This window comes from Amia ocellicauda, chromosome 14, assembly GCF_036373705.1.
Source record: "Amia ocellicauda isolate fAmiCal2 chromosome 14, fAmiCal2.hap1, whole genome shotgun sequence".
Classification (NCBI taxonomy): Eukaryota; Metazoa; Chordata; class Actinopteri; order Amiiformes; family Amiidae; genus Amia; species Amia ocellicauda.
In genome coordinates this window covers 17,453,477-17,468,760 of record NC_089863.1, presented here as the reverse complement: position 1 = coordinate 17,468,760, position 15,284 = coordinate 17,453,477, and the positions used below count along the sequence as shown (strand labels likewise).

Here is a 15,284-nt window from a genome sequence, read left to right as displayed (position 1 = left end):
GGCCCATTCTCCTCTGACTTCTAGCATCAACAAGGCATTTTCGCCCACAGGACTGACGCATACTGGATGTTTTTCCCTTTTCACACCATTCTTTGTAAACCCTAGAAATGGTTGTGCGTGAAAATCCCAGTAACTGAGCAGATTGTGAAATACTCAGAGCGGCCCGTCTGGCACCAACAACCATGCCACGCTCAAAATTGCTTAAATCACCTTTCTTTCCCATTCAGACATTCAGTTTGGAGTTCAGGAGATTGTCTTGACCAGGACCACACCCCTAAATGCATTGAAGCAACTGCCATGATTGGTTGGTTAGATAATTGCATTAATGAGAAATTGAACAGGTGTTCCTAATAATCCTTTAGGTGAGTGTATATAATAATTGCTATCCTGCCCTGCCATTCCAGTTCCTCCCAGAAGTGTTCTATCTAGCTGATTGATAGAACTCTGAGAAAGATTGATGGATTCAACTGTTGCACAGAATATCCCAATAATTAATACTGTACTGGCTGGCTACAATCACCCCCCCAACACAACCCTCGCTCCCTTACGCAGCACAGCACCTCTGCTAGTACAATGTTACTACTGTAATAATGTTGACATTGGTCCCATTATTACAGTGTATATACATATGTGAGTGTGGGTGACTGTATTGTGGTGTAACCCTGAAGGAATGCAGGAGAGAGATAGAGAGAGTGATAGAGAGAGAGAGAGAATTTCACCCACAGGCAGAGAAGATCTAAGAGACAGAGGTGTGGGGGTAGAGATTAGACGGTTGTAGTGGGTGGGGACACCCAGATTTTCATTAAATCTGACATTATCTTGAAGTTTTGGGAATCAGGTATGGTAACAGTCCAGTCCTTCACAGAGTTCATTCCTGGACAGTTTGTAACTCTTCCAAAAACAACACGACCTGTTACTGCAATGGCCACTACAGTAAAACAAACTTTACTCTACTCTGTCTTCAAAACACTTCACATAAACAAGTAACTAACAAGTAACATTGTCTGAAAGGAATATTGTGGTAAGCAGAGGTAACAGTATTTCCAAATTGCGCACAAACACGCTGATTGCAGTCGGAGGTAGTTCAAAGGATTTGTTGTTCTGTTCCAAATTGTCACCAAAATATATATCGAATTGACCTAAAAGCAGGGTACAACCTCTGTTATAAGTGTCTCTCCGCTTTGTGAATGATTGAACTAAATGTTGTGCAAAAGACATCTTTCAGACAATCTATAAAAACACATATATTGGAATTAAATATATCTCCCCAGAATGCAGCACAGTCGGACTGCACACAGTGGATTCACCACGGCTTTATTCAGAGTATCAGAAAGAACAGATTCGCACCATCACTGAGCAATCCCTCCGACACACACACTGACAAACCGACACACACCGGCTGGCACAAAGTGACAGAGTCACACACGTACTGACACCCTGGCTCACACTGCCATCCACAGACAGACAGCAGCAGTTAACCTCCCAACAGACAGATTCAAAGAAACTGAATCTCTTTAGTGTAATACTGTGACAGGGTTTGGGATTCTCTGTAAATCCCCACAGGCTTCACAACACTGGAGGCAAGGGCTCTCAAGTTTAGGAAGTGAATTATTGTGTCAGGTCAGTGTCAGGGCGTTTCATACCAGGTGCACATTTTACACTACATCTCATTAGCTGCGTGCGCTGCCACCAGATCACTAGCTGACCAAATCACTTCTTTAACTGAGTCAGGCTGCTGGCAGATAGATCATAATGGATACTGGGGGAAGAAAAAATGTAAACATTGTGACTGAGGGTGGCCATGGAGACTGCTGTTATATTATCACTGTGAAACTAAGACAGGTGTACCTACCCTTTAAAGAGCATCTCCTGAAATGGAAGTAGTTCTCAATAAACCTTTATTTTGTTATCAGACCTGTGACTTAATTGAGAAGTGGTTGACGATGCTCATTACAGCTACAAAGGCAGGTAGTCAGTCACTTTAGTATGTTTTTATTTGTTTTGTTTTTAAACAGTAACAGTGCTTCTGTAAACCGCTGTGAGGGCCTGTACCATGAAAGGTGCTAACACTGAATTTGAAATCTCAATTCTGAAAACGTATAAAAGGGTCGATTCAGCTCGGTCATCTCCAGCCCTGGTCCTGGAGATGCCCAGTCCAGCAGAACGTATAGGACACCCCCATAAATCATTACTTTATACAGACAATCTGCCTGGTTAATCAATGTAGTACTGTGGTATCAATGGGGTCAAATGCCTGAATATCCTGCAGCACCTCAGGTCCTTTCACTTAATGAGCAGCAATTTTTCTCTCACTGGATGATTGATTGTTCCAACTCTATGTGATTTAGGGATCAGCTAGAAAACCGCCTGCAGGACCAGGGCCAGAGACCTCGGCACTATCTACAACACAAAAGGTGTGACTGTTTGTGTAGTTCCAGTCTTACTCACTAGGTGGCAGTAAGATCCCTTTGTTTTTTCCCCAACATAGGCAGGCAGCCAAAAGGTGACGTGTAGAGAAGCAGAGTGCTTCCAAAAAACACTGTTGGACTTCTGTATGTTGTCATGTGTGACCCTTATTTCAGTTGTCTGGTAAGTCTCTTGAAAAGTAAACCTCTTTAAGACCAACAAGTGTGACGCAAAGTATCACAGAAAACTCTCACAATGCTCAAATTGTATGCTTTAGGCTCTTTTTCTTGTATCCTGTAGACTGTATTGTTAAACTTCAGCACTGTGCTTCTTTAGTTTCTCAGTGCGAGCTGCTGAGGCACATCTGTATTGGGGTAGAGTGTCACTAAAACAGTGTTGAGCAATTAGGTTTCAATAGAACTGTTCTTTACCAGCAACATTAGAAATGTGAAAGGGCGTCCTTTTAACTAGTCACATCCACCCCTAAAGCTTATAATTTAACTTAATTTACCCTAATTGAAATGAACATGGATCTGTAGCTAAGGGCCTGTAGTTTTGCATGACTACAATAGTTTAAAAACAAGTTCCACAAAACACAGGGCCCTATAGCGACTGACTGAAGCCACTTCTTTAAGCTGCTGGACTGGGGCTTCCTGGGTCCTGGGCTGGATCAGATGGCATTGAAAAGATACCTTTCGATTAAAGGGGCGAGAGAAGCCAACATCACGCACAGCTCACATCCATGTACTGGAAATCACTTTATTGTCACACATTGTCAAGTGCATTTTTCTACAATAACATGAACATGTTCTGGAGTCACATTCGCTCATTCACACACATTCACACGCACTCGTATCAAGTTTTAAAGCTTCCAAACAAAACGCATCTGAAATGTCCCACCACATTTTTTTTTTATAAATGTGTGCATGCACTTTTACTTTGTCGTTCAAACACTTTTACAGCACCTTTCTGAAGTCAGGGCATATTTTGACTGGAGTACAGGGCTATTAGGGAATTCATGTAGACATGGCTTCAGATAGACATTTAATGCTATACAAACACAAATGCTTAACTAATAGTAAAACTATTTTTTCCCCCCTCACTGACATGTTAAGGCTGATTTATACTTCTGCATCTCTGCATACATGCACAGGTGTCATAAACAGACGTTCGCACAGCTGTCTGCTAACATACTTGCAAGTTCCGATGACGCACACAAATTGCATCCTGCATGTGCAGATCTATATTGTCTTGCTATAAATAGCTAGAGACTTAACACTAGAACATATATACACACATCTCTGCGTATGTGAACTTCTCCTGCATATCTGTTCTTATATGTTAGTAAATATTTGAATTAAATACATATATGTCATATTCAGCTGTTAGACTCCTCAAAATGAATGAGATGCATTTTAAATACTTTCATATGTAACCACATCATTTCTCTGACCTGCTGCAGTGGCCTACAGCCAGACATTGTGCACCAGATGCCCCAGCACTGAGCGATTGGCCATGGCTATCAGAATCTCCTGCTCAACCAATCAGTGCTTGACGCATAGGACCACAGCTCCTGCATGTCTGCATGTGCATGTCAGCTCCTCTGTGCCTCTGTGGGGTACGCTTACCCAGAAACCCCTGCTCTGCATCGCTACACAGGACGCATACGTGTACCTATGTTTTTCTTGTTCTTCTACAGACAATGTGAGATTCATGTTGTGTAATATAATCAACCAGGGCTATTAAGATCTAGCCTGCCTACCTGGGGGTCACACAGACACCCCACTTTTTAGTCTTAACTTGTAAGGTGTCATATTACAGGACTGACCAGCCCTCAGGTCCTGGAGAGCCAGCCTCTCTGCTTTCGTTTTCTATTTCTTTTTTATGCAAACAATTACTAGACTCAATTAGTCAAAATGACCATGTGTTTAAAGCCGCTATAAAACCTGCAGGATTGTGGCTCTCCAGGAACAGGGCCACATACTGATTAGACTGACCATAAAGCAGCATAATGTACAAAAGTATTTCTCTCAGCTGACTCGGACATTGTTCTTCTAGTCTCTGCTCAGTGTCGTATTCTTCTCTTACTCTCGCACGGAGGAGCTTGAGGAAGACGCCGACTGTCGAGAAGCTGTGATCAAAGAAATAGAACCAGACATTCTTTAAACAGGAAGGTTTCAAATCCAGGCAGCGCTGACTCCAATCTGGGCCTCTGCTATAGTCCAGACAGCACAGGCTCCAGCCACAGTTGGGCATGACACTGGCCATACTGGAACCAGCTCTGTCTGGCCTGTTGGGCCCCGTCTGCACTATGAGTGGAGGCTTTTACATGTTGAGCTGCTCAAGAGGCCAGAATCCAAACTTTTGAAATGGGTTGATCTTACCTGCAGTGTATTTGCATCGAATGTCCACTTGCCCATCAGGGATACTGTTACCTAGGCATAAGTAACAGCATTAATGAGTCTCTCATTAGCCTTAAACATCATTCAACTTGCAGATCTTATGAGTATTTGCTGTAAAAGTGCATTAGAAACTTGATGTATTTTCACACCAATGCCCTCTGATTTAGCTGTATTTGCCAACAGATCTGTAGGAGGACAGGGGATCTTGGGAAGGCAAGGAGGTCCCCAGATTGGGGACATAAGGGGAATGGGTAGATTGCACATGTACATTAATAAGCTGTCCTACTGCTAAATGCCAATGCTTTAGAGTGCAGATAGAGGAGTCACTCACGGGCTCGTCTCCACCACAGCACGACCCCTGCAACAAGTAGGACCAGAACTGCAAGCAGAATCACCACAACTGGGATGATGATGGTAAGATCTGGGCCGGGCTCTAGTTCTGCAGTGATCAGGGAAGAAGACATCAAAAGAGAGCATTAGAGAGCTGGCAGACATGTCTTCACTAGTAGTGGAACTACTCGAAAGGGCAGGACAGAGCCTTTCTTTAGTGTAGTCTTCTGAATATACTATATACTAGAGCTTTTGAGGCTGAATATAGGCCCTGTCCTATAGCTTTAATGTTGCCTTTGTTGACCTAAATGTAACTCTTACTGTATCACTTGGCTGTCTAGATCATAAGCCAGGGCAGGAATTAAGTGCTTAGAAAACAGTATTCTGGTTTCATAATCAGATTCATAATCATAATAAATCTGTCACCACAAAAATCAGTCTCAGCTTCACCACTGCCTCACCACAGTCAATGACCATCTTGTTGTCCAGGCTGGTGTGGTTGACCTGGCAGGAGTATTTATGCAGCCACTGTTCGTCCTGATCCACAGTCAGGGTCTTTCTCAGCTGGTAGGTCCCGTCTCCGTTGGGCAGCACCTCCCCACCCGTCACCTTCTCTCCCGGCACTGGATGCCCGTCTCTGAGCAGGGTCACCTCCACCGTCCGGGGGTAGAAGCCGGTCACTAGGCAGGTGACGTGAGTCTCTCCCTGGGCAACTGAGGGCTTGCGGATCACCCTCACCCTGGGATACACTGCAATATAAGGGAGGTAAGACTTGTCAGTGAAGTGTTAATTGAAAACAAGATACACCACCGCCCCGTTTATTTTAACACATGTGCTGCAAAAATCTCTGTTCTTTAACCCTTAAATTTAAATCTCTGTAAATCTATGGTTATTTTTTTGCCAGTTATGTGAGGTTAGCAACTTGCTTTTAGTGAAGTATGTCCGCTGCTCTTTTCCTTAAATTCAGTACATTGTCCCAATCATGAAAAACTCATCACCCGTTTCTACTCACTAGGCATGGAATATGCAATCTATTGAAATAAACCACCAATAAATTAAGTGCCTTTTGCATGGCATCACCTCCATCGAGTGACATCTGACAGTTTAAAAGTTCAAAAGGGTTGACAGTCAATGGTCACGGCACCACTGACTAATAAAACCCTAATAAATCAAATGAAAATCAAATCAACTGAAATGAAGAACAAAATACCAGAGCGATAGGTTCAGTGTGCCCTGAATTCAGAGCGGGCATGATTACCAATAGGCCAGAAAGAGGTACAGTAAGGCATTCAAAAGGATTAGTACAGAATAAGTAATAGCAGCCATAGAAGGGAAGTTAGGGAGAAAATAAGTGAGAATTACAGCGAGTGCTTTATGGTAAGAGTGTTGTATTGTCCAGGGGAGGGGGACTGAGGTATTACAGGCCAGAGTGTATGAGTAATCAATTTTAGTAGGGACAAGAGGGTGTTTATAATTGAGTATGTACACTAGCTTTAGTTGCCAGACAGGTAAACTCCAAAAACCTGAGGTTAAACCTGTATTAGGTTGCTGCTGACTTTCAGTTGGCAGAGGTTCAAATGAGTCACTTTTTAACAAGAAACAACAAACCTTTCCATAGAGAAAGCATAAGAGTGATCTTCCCCAAACAATATTGGAAATGGAAGTTGAACTCTTTAGGTATTAACTAACTTTGGGAATAATTTTAGCACCTATCCCTTTAACTAGAACAGTATTCAACACAGCTTTACAGTAAAAACAATAATGCCCTATACTGTCCTGTATTTATCCACACACCCCGGGCCAGACACTAACACCAATATAATTGTCAAAAGCTGAGATCTGTTTTACACTCGAATTTCAACACATTTCAGCTACTTTTGGGACAAGCTACTGCCACTACTGCAGACTTTAGTTGAAACATAGTGTAACACATCAACATTTCAAAGGCATAGAAGCCACAGAAATCACACATAGTACACCATTTTTTGACTTCACCAAAGTCTCCCAATGTAATCGATAAACCACTTGTGAGTGGTCACTGCATGGGCAGATGAGACCTACCTTTCCTCATGATGCTGTTCTTGCCGTACTGCAGGTACTTCTTCAGGATGTTGATGCAGGCTGGTCTGTAGAAGTGGATCAGACCCAGTTTGGTGGCTTCCAGGTGCAGCTTTTCGGTGATGGACTGTGGCACGGCGGCAGTCCAGGAGTGGCTCTCGCTGCTGTAGCTCATGAAGTCCTGCCCATCATAGGCGTCCCTGACCCAGACGCTCGTTGTCCCGTCATCATCCAGCTCGCAGCACGCCTGCCTCTGGTAGGTGTGAACTCCTGCAGGACACCAGACACAGAACAGCTGAAGCACTGACACTTTACACACAGGGAGGAGCAAGAGTCACTACTTATTAACACTTAACTAAAATAAACAATCAAATACAAACACGAACCTAAACCTGTCTTTATTTCTATTTCAACATAGACATTAAAACTGTCTATCATCAGCAGCATACACTGCCAATGTCATACCTCTACAAGACAAGTCAACTCAGAGATAACTTGTCTTGCAGAGCTATGACATCATAGATCACCTGATTTACCTGATCAACGACACCTTCAGAAATGGATTCAAATGAATTACCAAATGCTATTTAATCTGTACAATTTTGAAAATAAATTAGGGCAAGGGCAAAAAGGGCAAGTTTCAAATATGTAACAATCAAACAGGACACATTTTTTCCAATTAAAAAGTTAGTTTGTGACTATGTCCAAGAAAAGGGGAACCATTTCAGAAGGGGAATAACCCACGTCATGGTGGTATATATATACATATATATGTACACCGATCAGCCATAACCGTGGTCCAGTTCTGATGCTCACGTGCCCATGATAGGCGCTTTCGGCAGTGGACAGGGGTCAGCATGGGCACCCTGACTGGTCTGCTGCTACGCAGCCCCATACGCAACAAACTGCGATGCACTGTGTGTTCTGACACCTTTCTATCAGAACCAGCATTCACTTTTTCAGCAATTTGAGCTACAGTAGCTCGTCTGTTGGATCGGACCACACGGGCCAGCCTTCGCTCCCCACGTGCATCAATGAGCCTTGGCCGCCCATGACCCTGTCGCTGGTTCACCGCTTTTCCTTCCTTGGACCACTTTTGATAGGTACTGACCACTGCAGACCGGGAACACCCCACAAGAGCTGCAGTTTTGGAGATGCTCTGACCCAGTCGTCTAGCCATCACAATTTGGCCCTTGTCAAAGTCGCTCAGATCCTTACGCTGCCCATTTTTCCTGCTTCTAACACATCAACTTTGAGGACAAAATGTTCACTTGCTGCCTAATATATCCCACCCACTGACAGGTGCCCTGATAACGAGATTATCAGTGTTATTCACTTCACCTGTCAGTGTCATAATGTTATGGCTGATCGGTGTATATATATATACACACAGCCTGATGATGATGATACACACACATATATACATACATATACATATGATTGTGTGCGTAATTCAATTCAATTAATTAGTCTTTGGTAGTTTTGGAAAAATGTGCTCTGTGTTTGAGTTACTTGTCAGTATGGAGCTGGGCATGCCTGGAGGACATTCCTCCCCATCCCCTGGAGCTGCCAAGGCTCCCATCCGGTCAGCCCACTCACCCTCTGTGTGGTTGAAGCGCGGCATGATGTTCCGAATCCTCGTACGTATGCTGTGGTAGCTGTCCACTGTGGCTGCCAGTCTCATATCCATTTCTGCCTGGGTGTCCGAGGCCACGCTCCAGTCCTGGCGCGACACAATCTTCTTCAAGTCGCTATCGTAGTACTCCACGTGTAAGTCATTCACCATCCCCACAGCCGTGAACTCGGCGAAGCTGGTCCGCTGGCTGTTCAACGTGTGCAAGAAGCACAGTGAGTGTGAGCCTGGAGGGGGACACAAGGAGATATAACAAGCTGTTGACTACAAAGAATTGACAGAATCTTAAAACAGTGTTGAATTCTCAGCAGAGATACCTTCATCTGCAAAACTTAAAAGGTAGAATACTAGACAGATCATTCCTTGCAGAATTATTGAATGTATAAAAATTCCCCAGAGCAAACCGGTGGGAGCAGTTTGTGTGCATGTTTGTGAAAACTGCTGTATTTGGAGGTAACCACATTTTAAACTATGCACCAAGATTTTACATTACATACAGAGATATTCAAAATATTTAAAATAAAGAACGTCTCATGTTTTTAGTAAAAACAAAACTGTTATTTACATAACTTTATCTTCAGAGAGGCCTGGAGGAAAGGGGATTTGCAGACTTCGCCCCCCGGACGTTTCCTTTCATTCAAAATTTAAACATTGGGTAATAAAAAAGCACATTCATAATTCTCCGGTTTGATTACATACGGTTGAGAACAATGATGAGAAAATGGCACTTTCAAAATTATATTCAGTCGGTGTCTGTACATTACATTTCACCCCCCTGTGCATTGTACGCAATCCTTTGTTTCTTGGTGAATCTCTGTCGAGCTGTTTTTCTTTTCGTAATAGTGTATAACCCCCCCAAGGTAGAATTTGTTTAATTCCGACACATGAAGGAAATCTTGAATTATAACAGTTGAAAGACAAAGTCCATAGAAGGATGTACAAATTACATGTGAAAAAATCCAAGTAAACTCATCAACTATTTAATAATTGAATAAAATATTTGTTCTTAAAAAGGGGTGTCTTGACCTGTTCCTGTGAGAAGATGCCCCCTAGTGTGGGGCAAAATGTTTGTTTATAAAACAATGCATGTTACCTTAAATAACAAAACACAGTGCCATGAAAAAGTAACATCTTGATTAAAATCACAAATATTCATCATTATTACCATCTTACAATAATTGAATTAAATCAGCACTACACATTTAACAGAACTACACAACATTTAACAGAACTGAACATTTATTTAATTTATTTAGAACATATTTAATTGAATCATGAATTAAACAGAATTATTTAATATATCAGTGTCGTAAGTCATTTTTTCAAATGGGGCAGGTCAGAATACATGATGGGGCAAGATTATTATTTTCCTGGGCAGTTTACCCCATCTATACAAGTCACATGTTTGGGTCTATTGACACCTGGTTACAAATGTGCATAAAGTGTTGGATTTCTACTCAGAAGGCTTTACTGTTATTATAAAACATTTTCCAAAATAATCAGAAAGTATATTCCTTTCTTCAAAGACAAAAACTTATAAAAACGTTAAAAAACCCCTATATAATAGTTTATATTATCTAGCGTTAAGATTTGTAGTTGTGCCAGGGTGTTGATTTACGTTGGAATGGAAGTTGAGGACTGTAATTTAATCCATAATTTCTGATATCAAAAATGTAATCAACAATTGTTGATATCAAGAATGATCTGCCGTTGTTGATATCAGCAATTGCATTTTTGAGATCAGAAATTCCATTTTTGATATCAAAAATGCATAGTAATTATCATCCGGTTAAGGGTTAAATGTCACAACGGCTTGACAAAGATAACAAAGGAATGAGTTAACATTATTTTGATCACAATCTAATGATTAAAAATGCAATGAAACATACAATGGAACTCGGCCAGAAATATAGAATGTAAGAACAATCAGGAGGAAGCTTTAAAGTATTACGTATATCAATCAATCGCCCACCTGCATCAGCTGCTTCGATGCACCAGAGAAGCACAAGCAACTTCACTGAGTTCATTTCTGTCGTGTAACAGCTTGTGTCCAAAGCCATCAGAAAGACAATACTGCAACTACACGTCAAATAACCAAGACACTGCGAACAGACAACACACAGCTTTCACTTTCCTTTCCGAGCGGACTGTGGTGATTGGCTACTGATCGGCTGCTTCTGGGTGAAATGACTTTGAGACCAGTGCACTGAATTGACAACTAATATCCAGGACTTTCCCAAGGATCGATCCCAGCTGCGGATTGTTTATAGCATACATACAGTATATTAATATGCGTGCATATATATGGTCAACGAAGAGACATGTATGTCACACATATACGTTATAGTTATAGTATATCGTTATCTGTGTTATGATAAACTCGTATCCTAATTGATTCCAAAACTAAATGAACATCGTCGTGTGTACAGAGCCTTGCAATTCTCTCATATTACTGAATTACAAATGGTACATTTCAATTTTGTTCTGCTTGATATTTTATTTAAAAACACTGACAGTCAAAATCAATTATTGTAAGGTGACATTGGTTTTATGTTGGGAAATATTTGTAAGAAAAAAAAATATATATTATTATTTATGTCTTAGCAGACGACCTTATACGGTGATGATATGTTGCTTGCATACGTTTTTAACCCTCACACCTTAATATTTGGTAGAGCCATCTTTTAGGGTAGGTATGTACCAGCTTTGCACACGGTGTCGGAGTGATTTTCCCAAAAACACAGTTGGACTTCTGTATGTTGTCATGTGTGACCCTTATTTCAGTTGTCCGGTAAGTCTCTTGAAAAGTAAACCTCTTTAAGACCAACCAGTGTGACGCAAAGTAGCACAGAAAACTCCCACAATGCTCAAATTGTATGCTTTAGGCTCTTTTTCTTGTATCCTGTAGACTGTATTGTTAAACTTCAGCACTGTGCTTCTTTAGTTTCTCAGTGCGAGCTGCTGAGGCACATCTGTATTGGGGTAGAGCGTCACTGAAACAGTGTTGAGCAATTAGGCTTTCAATAGAACTGTTCTTTACCAGCAAAATTAGAAATGTGAAAGGGCGTCCTTTTAACTAGTCACATCCACCCCTAAAGCTTATAATTTAACTTAATTTACCCTAATTGAAATGAACATGGATCTGTAGCTAAGGGCCTGTAGTTTTGCATGACTACAATAGTTTAAAAACAAGTTCCAAAAAACACAGGGCCCTATAGCGACTGATTGAAGCCACTTCTTTAAGCTGCTGGACTGGGGCTTCCTGGGTCCTGGGCTGGATCAGATGGCATTGAAAAGATACCTTTCGATTAAAGGGGCGAGAGAAGCCAACATCACGCACAGCTCACATCCATGTACTGGAAATCACTTTATTGTCACACATTGTCAAGTGCATTTTTCTACAATAACATGAACATGTTCTGGAGTCACATTCGCTCATTCACACACATTCACACGCACTCGTATCAAGTTTAAAAGCTTTCTCTTCCACTGTAAAATTTGCCCTGTGCTTTTATCGATCTCCAAACAAAACGTATCTGAAATGCCCCTGCACATTTTTTTTTTTTTAAATGTGTACATGCACTTTTACTTTGTCCTTTAAACACTTTTACAGCACCTTTCTGAAGTCAGGGCATATTTTGACTGGAGTACAGGGATATAGCTCTCGTCTGATCAGCTCAGCAAGTTTCTATCTTTCCTCTGGAATTCAATCAATTCATCATGAATGCTAATTGTTAATTCTGTCCACGGAAAGCAAAGTACATTTTACCTTTTGTCCAAAATTGCCAAGCACAAATTACGTGGGCATTTCGTTGGATAAAACGTGAATTATGTTCACTTAATGTGAATTATATTAACGAAATGTGCAATTCAAATAATGTGCACAAATACGTTTCGTGGATGAGGAGATGCATTTTAAATACTTTCATATGTAACCACATCATTTCTCTGACCTGCTGCAGTGGCCTACAGCCAGACATTGTGCACCAGATGCCCCAGCACTGAGCGATTGGCCATGGCTATCAGAATCTCCTGCTCAACCAATCAGTGCTTGACGCATAGGATCACAGCTCCTGCATGTCTGCATGTGCATGTCAGCTCCTCTGTGCCTCTGTGGGGTACGCTTACCCAGAAACCCCTGCTCTGCATCGCTACACAGGACGCATACGTGTACCTATGTTTTTCTTGTTCTTCTACAGAGACAATGTGAGATTCATGTATTTATACAATTTGTGTAATATAATCAACCAGGGCTATTAAGATCTAGCCTGCCTACCTGGGGGTCACACAGACACCCCACTTTTTAGTCTTAACTTGTAAGATGTCATATTACAGGACTGACCAGCCCTCAGGTCCTGCAGAGCCAGCCTCTCTGCTTTCGTTTTCTATTTCTTTTTTATGCAAACAATTACTAGACTCAATTAGTCAAAATGACCATGTGTTTAAAGCCGCTATAAAACCTGCAGGATTGTGGCTCTCCAGGAACAGGGCCACATACTGATTAGACTGTCCATAAAGCAGCATAATGTACAAAAGTATTTCTCTCAGCTGACTCGGACATTGTTCTTCTAGTCTCTGCTCAGTGTCGTATTCTTCTCTTACTCTCGCACGGAGGAGCTTGAGGAAGACGCCGACTGTCGAGAAGCTGTGATCAAAGAAATAGAACCAGACATTCTTTAAACAGGAAGGTTTCAAATCCAGGCAGCCTTGACTCCAATCTGGGCCTCTGCTATAGTCCAGACAGCACAGGCTCCAGCCACAGTTGGGCATGACACTGGCCATACTGGAACCAGCTCTGTCTGGCCTGTTGGGCCCCGTCTGCACTATGAGTGGAGGCTTTTACATGTTGAGCTGCTCAAGAGGCCAGAATCCAAACTTTTGAAATGGGTTGATCTTACCTGCAGTGTATTTGCATCGAATGTCCACTTGCCCATCAGGGATACTGTTACCTAGGCATAAGTAACAGCATTAATGAGTCTCTCATTAGCCTTAAACATCATTCAACTTGCAGATCTTATGAGTATTTGCTGTAAAAGTGCATTAGAAACTTGATGTATTTTCACACCAATGCCCTCTGATTTAGCTGTATTTGCCAACAGATCTGTAGGAGGACAGGGGATCTTGTGAAGGCAAGGAGGTCCCCAGCTTGGGGACATAAGGGGAATGGGTAGATTGCACATGTACATTAGTAAGCTGCCCTACTGCTAAATGCCAATGCTTTAGAGTGAATAAGATTGAAGCCTAAAGCTCCAGTGGCTGTGCGTACTGAAACAGAATGAATCACATACAGCAAACATTTTGTCAGGGTTCGCATCGCAAAAAGCAAGTCAATTCACCTCAATTTGCAATATATTTTCGCAATGTATGGATTCGCCGATTGCGCAAGGCATTAAAATAAGCTTTTCTGACCCAAAACAAGCATCGAAAATGCCTGTACAACCCACCTACTCGTACATGTAATGGCCACCATTTTCGTGACAGAATGCATGGAGGTGATCGCAGGTTGTTACAACTTGAGACATCCTTTTGAGCTCGCGTCCCCTATGGCAGTTTAACATGCATGCAGTCTTGCATATGACAACATGCGTATATACTGATTGGTGTGGGAACAGAACCGCTTTTGGCGGGAGTTTTTGAATTGTTACTGCCCTCTACACATTTTACACATGATATGTCATATGTACTGTAATTATTACTGCCATTTATGATCAGATTATACTTTTTGTATATTCATGCCCCTGAAAGAACACTGATAAAGCATGGGGGTTCAAATGGACTGACATTTGCACAGATGCAGGTACTGTGACTAAAATCAAATGCAAATATTGTTGTGAGTTTGAGAAGAATCTAAAAGATCTAAGGAACTATAGCAAAAACTGTATTGATGCGAAAAGTGGATCTTGGGGATATGCATAAAAAGGGCCTGCTGAAGACTAAACCAAAAACACTGGATGAAATCTTTAAAACTGCACCTCTGGGGAGACGTTTTGCTGGAGCACAAAGTGCTGAGAAGGCAGGAAAACATCTCCTACATGCTGGCCAAAGAGGAACTCCCATTCAGGTGTTAGTACTGTAACATTATAATTTTAAGATAACCATGATAATAAAAAAAATCAAATAAAAATAACCATAAAAAAGTGTTCCAGTATTAACATTTTCCTCTCTGTGTAAAATTTGGCAAAACTTAATTACTTGATCCCATTTAAAGGAATTGAACCCACAAGCTTTGGATTGGCATCGTCACTCAGGATAGAAATCAGTACACTAGCCCACACTCAGTCATGGTTGGATCACAGACCCTCCATGTGATTCAACCATAGGGTCTGTGAGCAGAGATGGATAGTACTGTGCAGTATTCTGGAAAGGCTACACTAGTACTACAGGAGAAGAATGGAAGACTTGGTGGTATAAGTTGGGTACAGGGATGAGCATAGGGCAGGCTACCATCTACACAG

General features: G+C 41.7%; 1 protein-coding gene and 1 long non-coding RNA gene across 2 annotated transcripts; both read right to left on the bottom strand.

The window, feature by feature from the left end:
• Positions 1-4,134: 4,134 nt before the first annotated feature.
• LOC136767880 (major histocompatibility complex class I-related gene protein-like) lies at positions 4,135-10,973 on the bottom strand. Its single transcript, XM_066721938.1, has 7 exons — positions 10,802-10,973; positions 8,796-9,056; positions 7,200-7,466; positions 5,600-5,887; positions 5,140-5,247; positions 4,791-4,841; positions 4,135-4,537 (listed from the first exon to the last, which is right to left on the bottom strand). Exons 1-7 carry the CDS (start codon positions 10,887-10,889, stop codon positions 4,491-4,493), a joined length of 1,110 nt encoding a protein of 369 aa, XP_066578035.1. The 5' UTR covers positions 10,890-10,973; the 3' UTR covers positions 4,135-4,490.
• A 1,210-nt stretch (positions 10,974-12,183) lies between these two features.
• LOC136767963 (uncharacterized) lies at positions 12,184-13,973 on the bottom strand. Its single transcript, XR_010821909.1, has 2 exons — positions 13,728-13,973; positions 12,184-13,474 (listed from the first exon to the last, which is right to left on the bottom strand). It is a non-coding gene; the product is annotated as an uncharacterized LOC136767963 (long non-coding RNA).
• Between the last annotated feature and the right edge of the window lie 1,311 nt (positions 13,974-15,284).

What these genes read in the sequence shown, in the direction of transcription:
- LOC136767880 (XM_066721938.1), bottom strand. Translation starts at nt 10,889, where the DNA reads ATGGCTTTGGACACAAGCTGTTACACGACAGAAATGAACTCAGTGAAG. An exon ending in CAAGATGGTCATTGACTGTG is followed by an intron (nt 5,248 to 5,599) that starts GTGAGGCAGTGG and finishes TGATCACTGCAG; the next exon opens with AACTAGAGCCCGGCCCAGAT. An exon ending in TCGATGCAAATACACTGCAG is followed by an intron (nt 4,538 to 4,790) that starts GTAAGATCAACC and finishes CTTTGATCACAG; the next exon opens with CTTCTCGACAGTCGGCGTCT.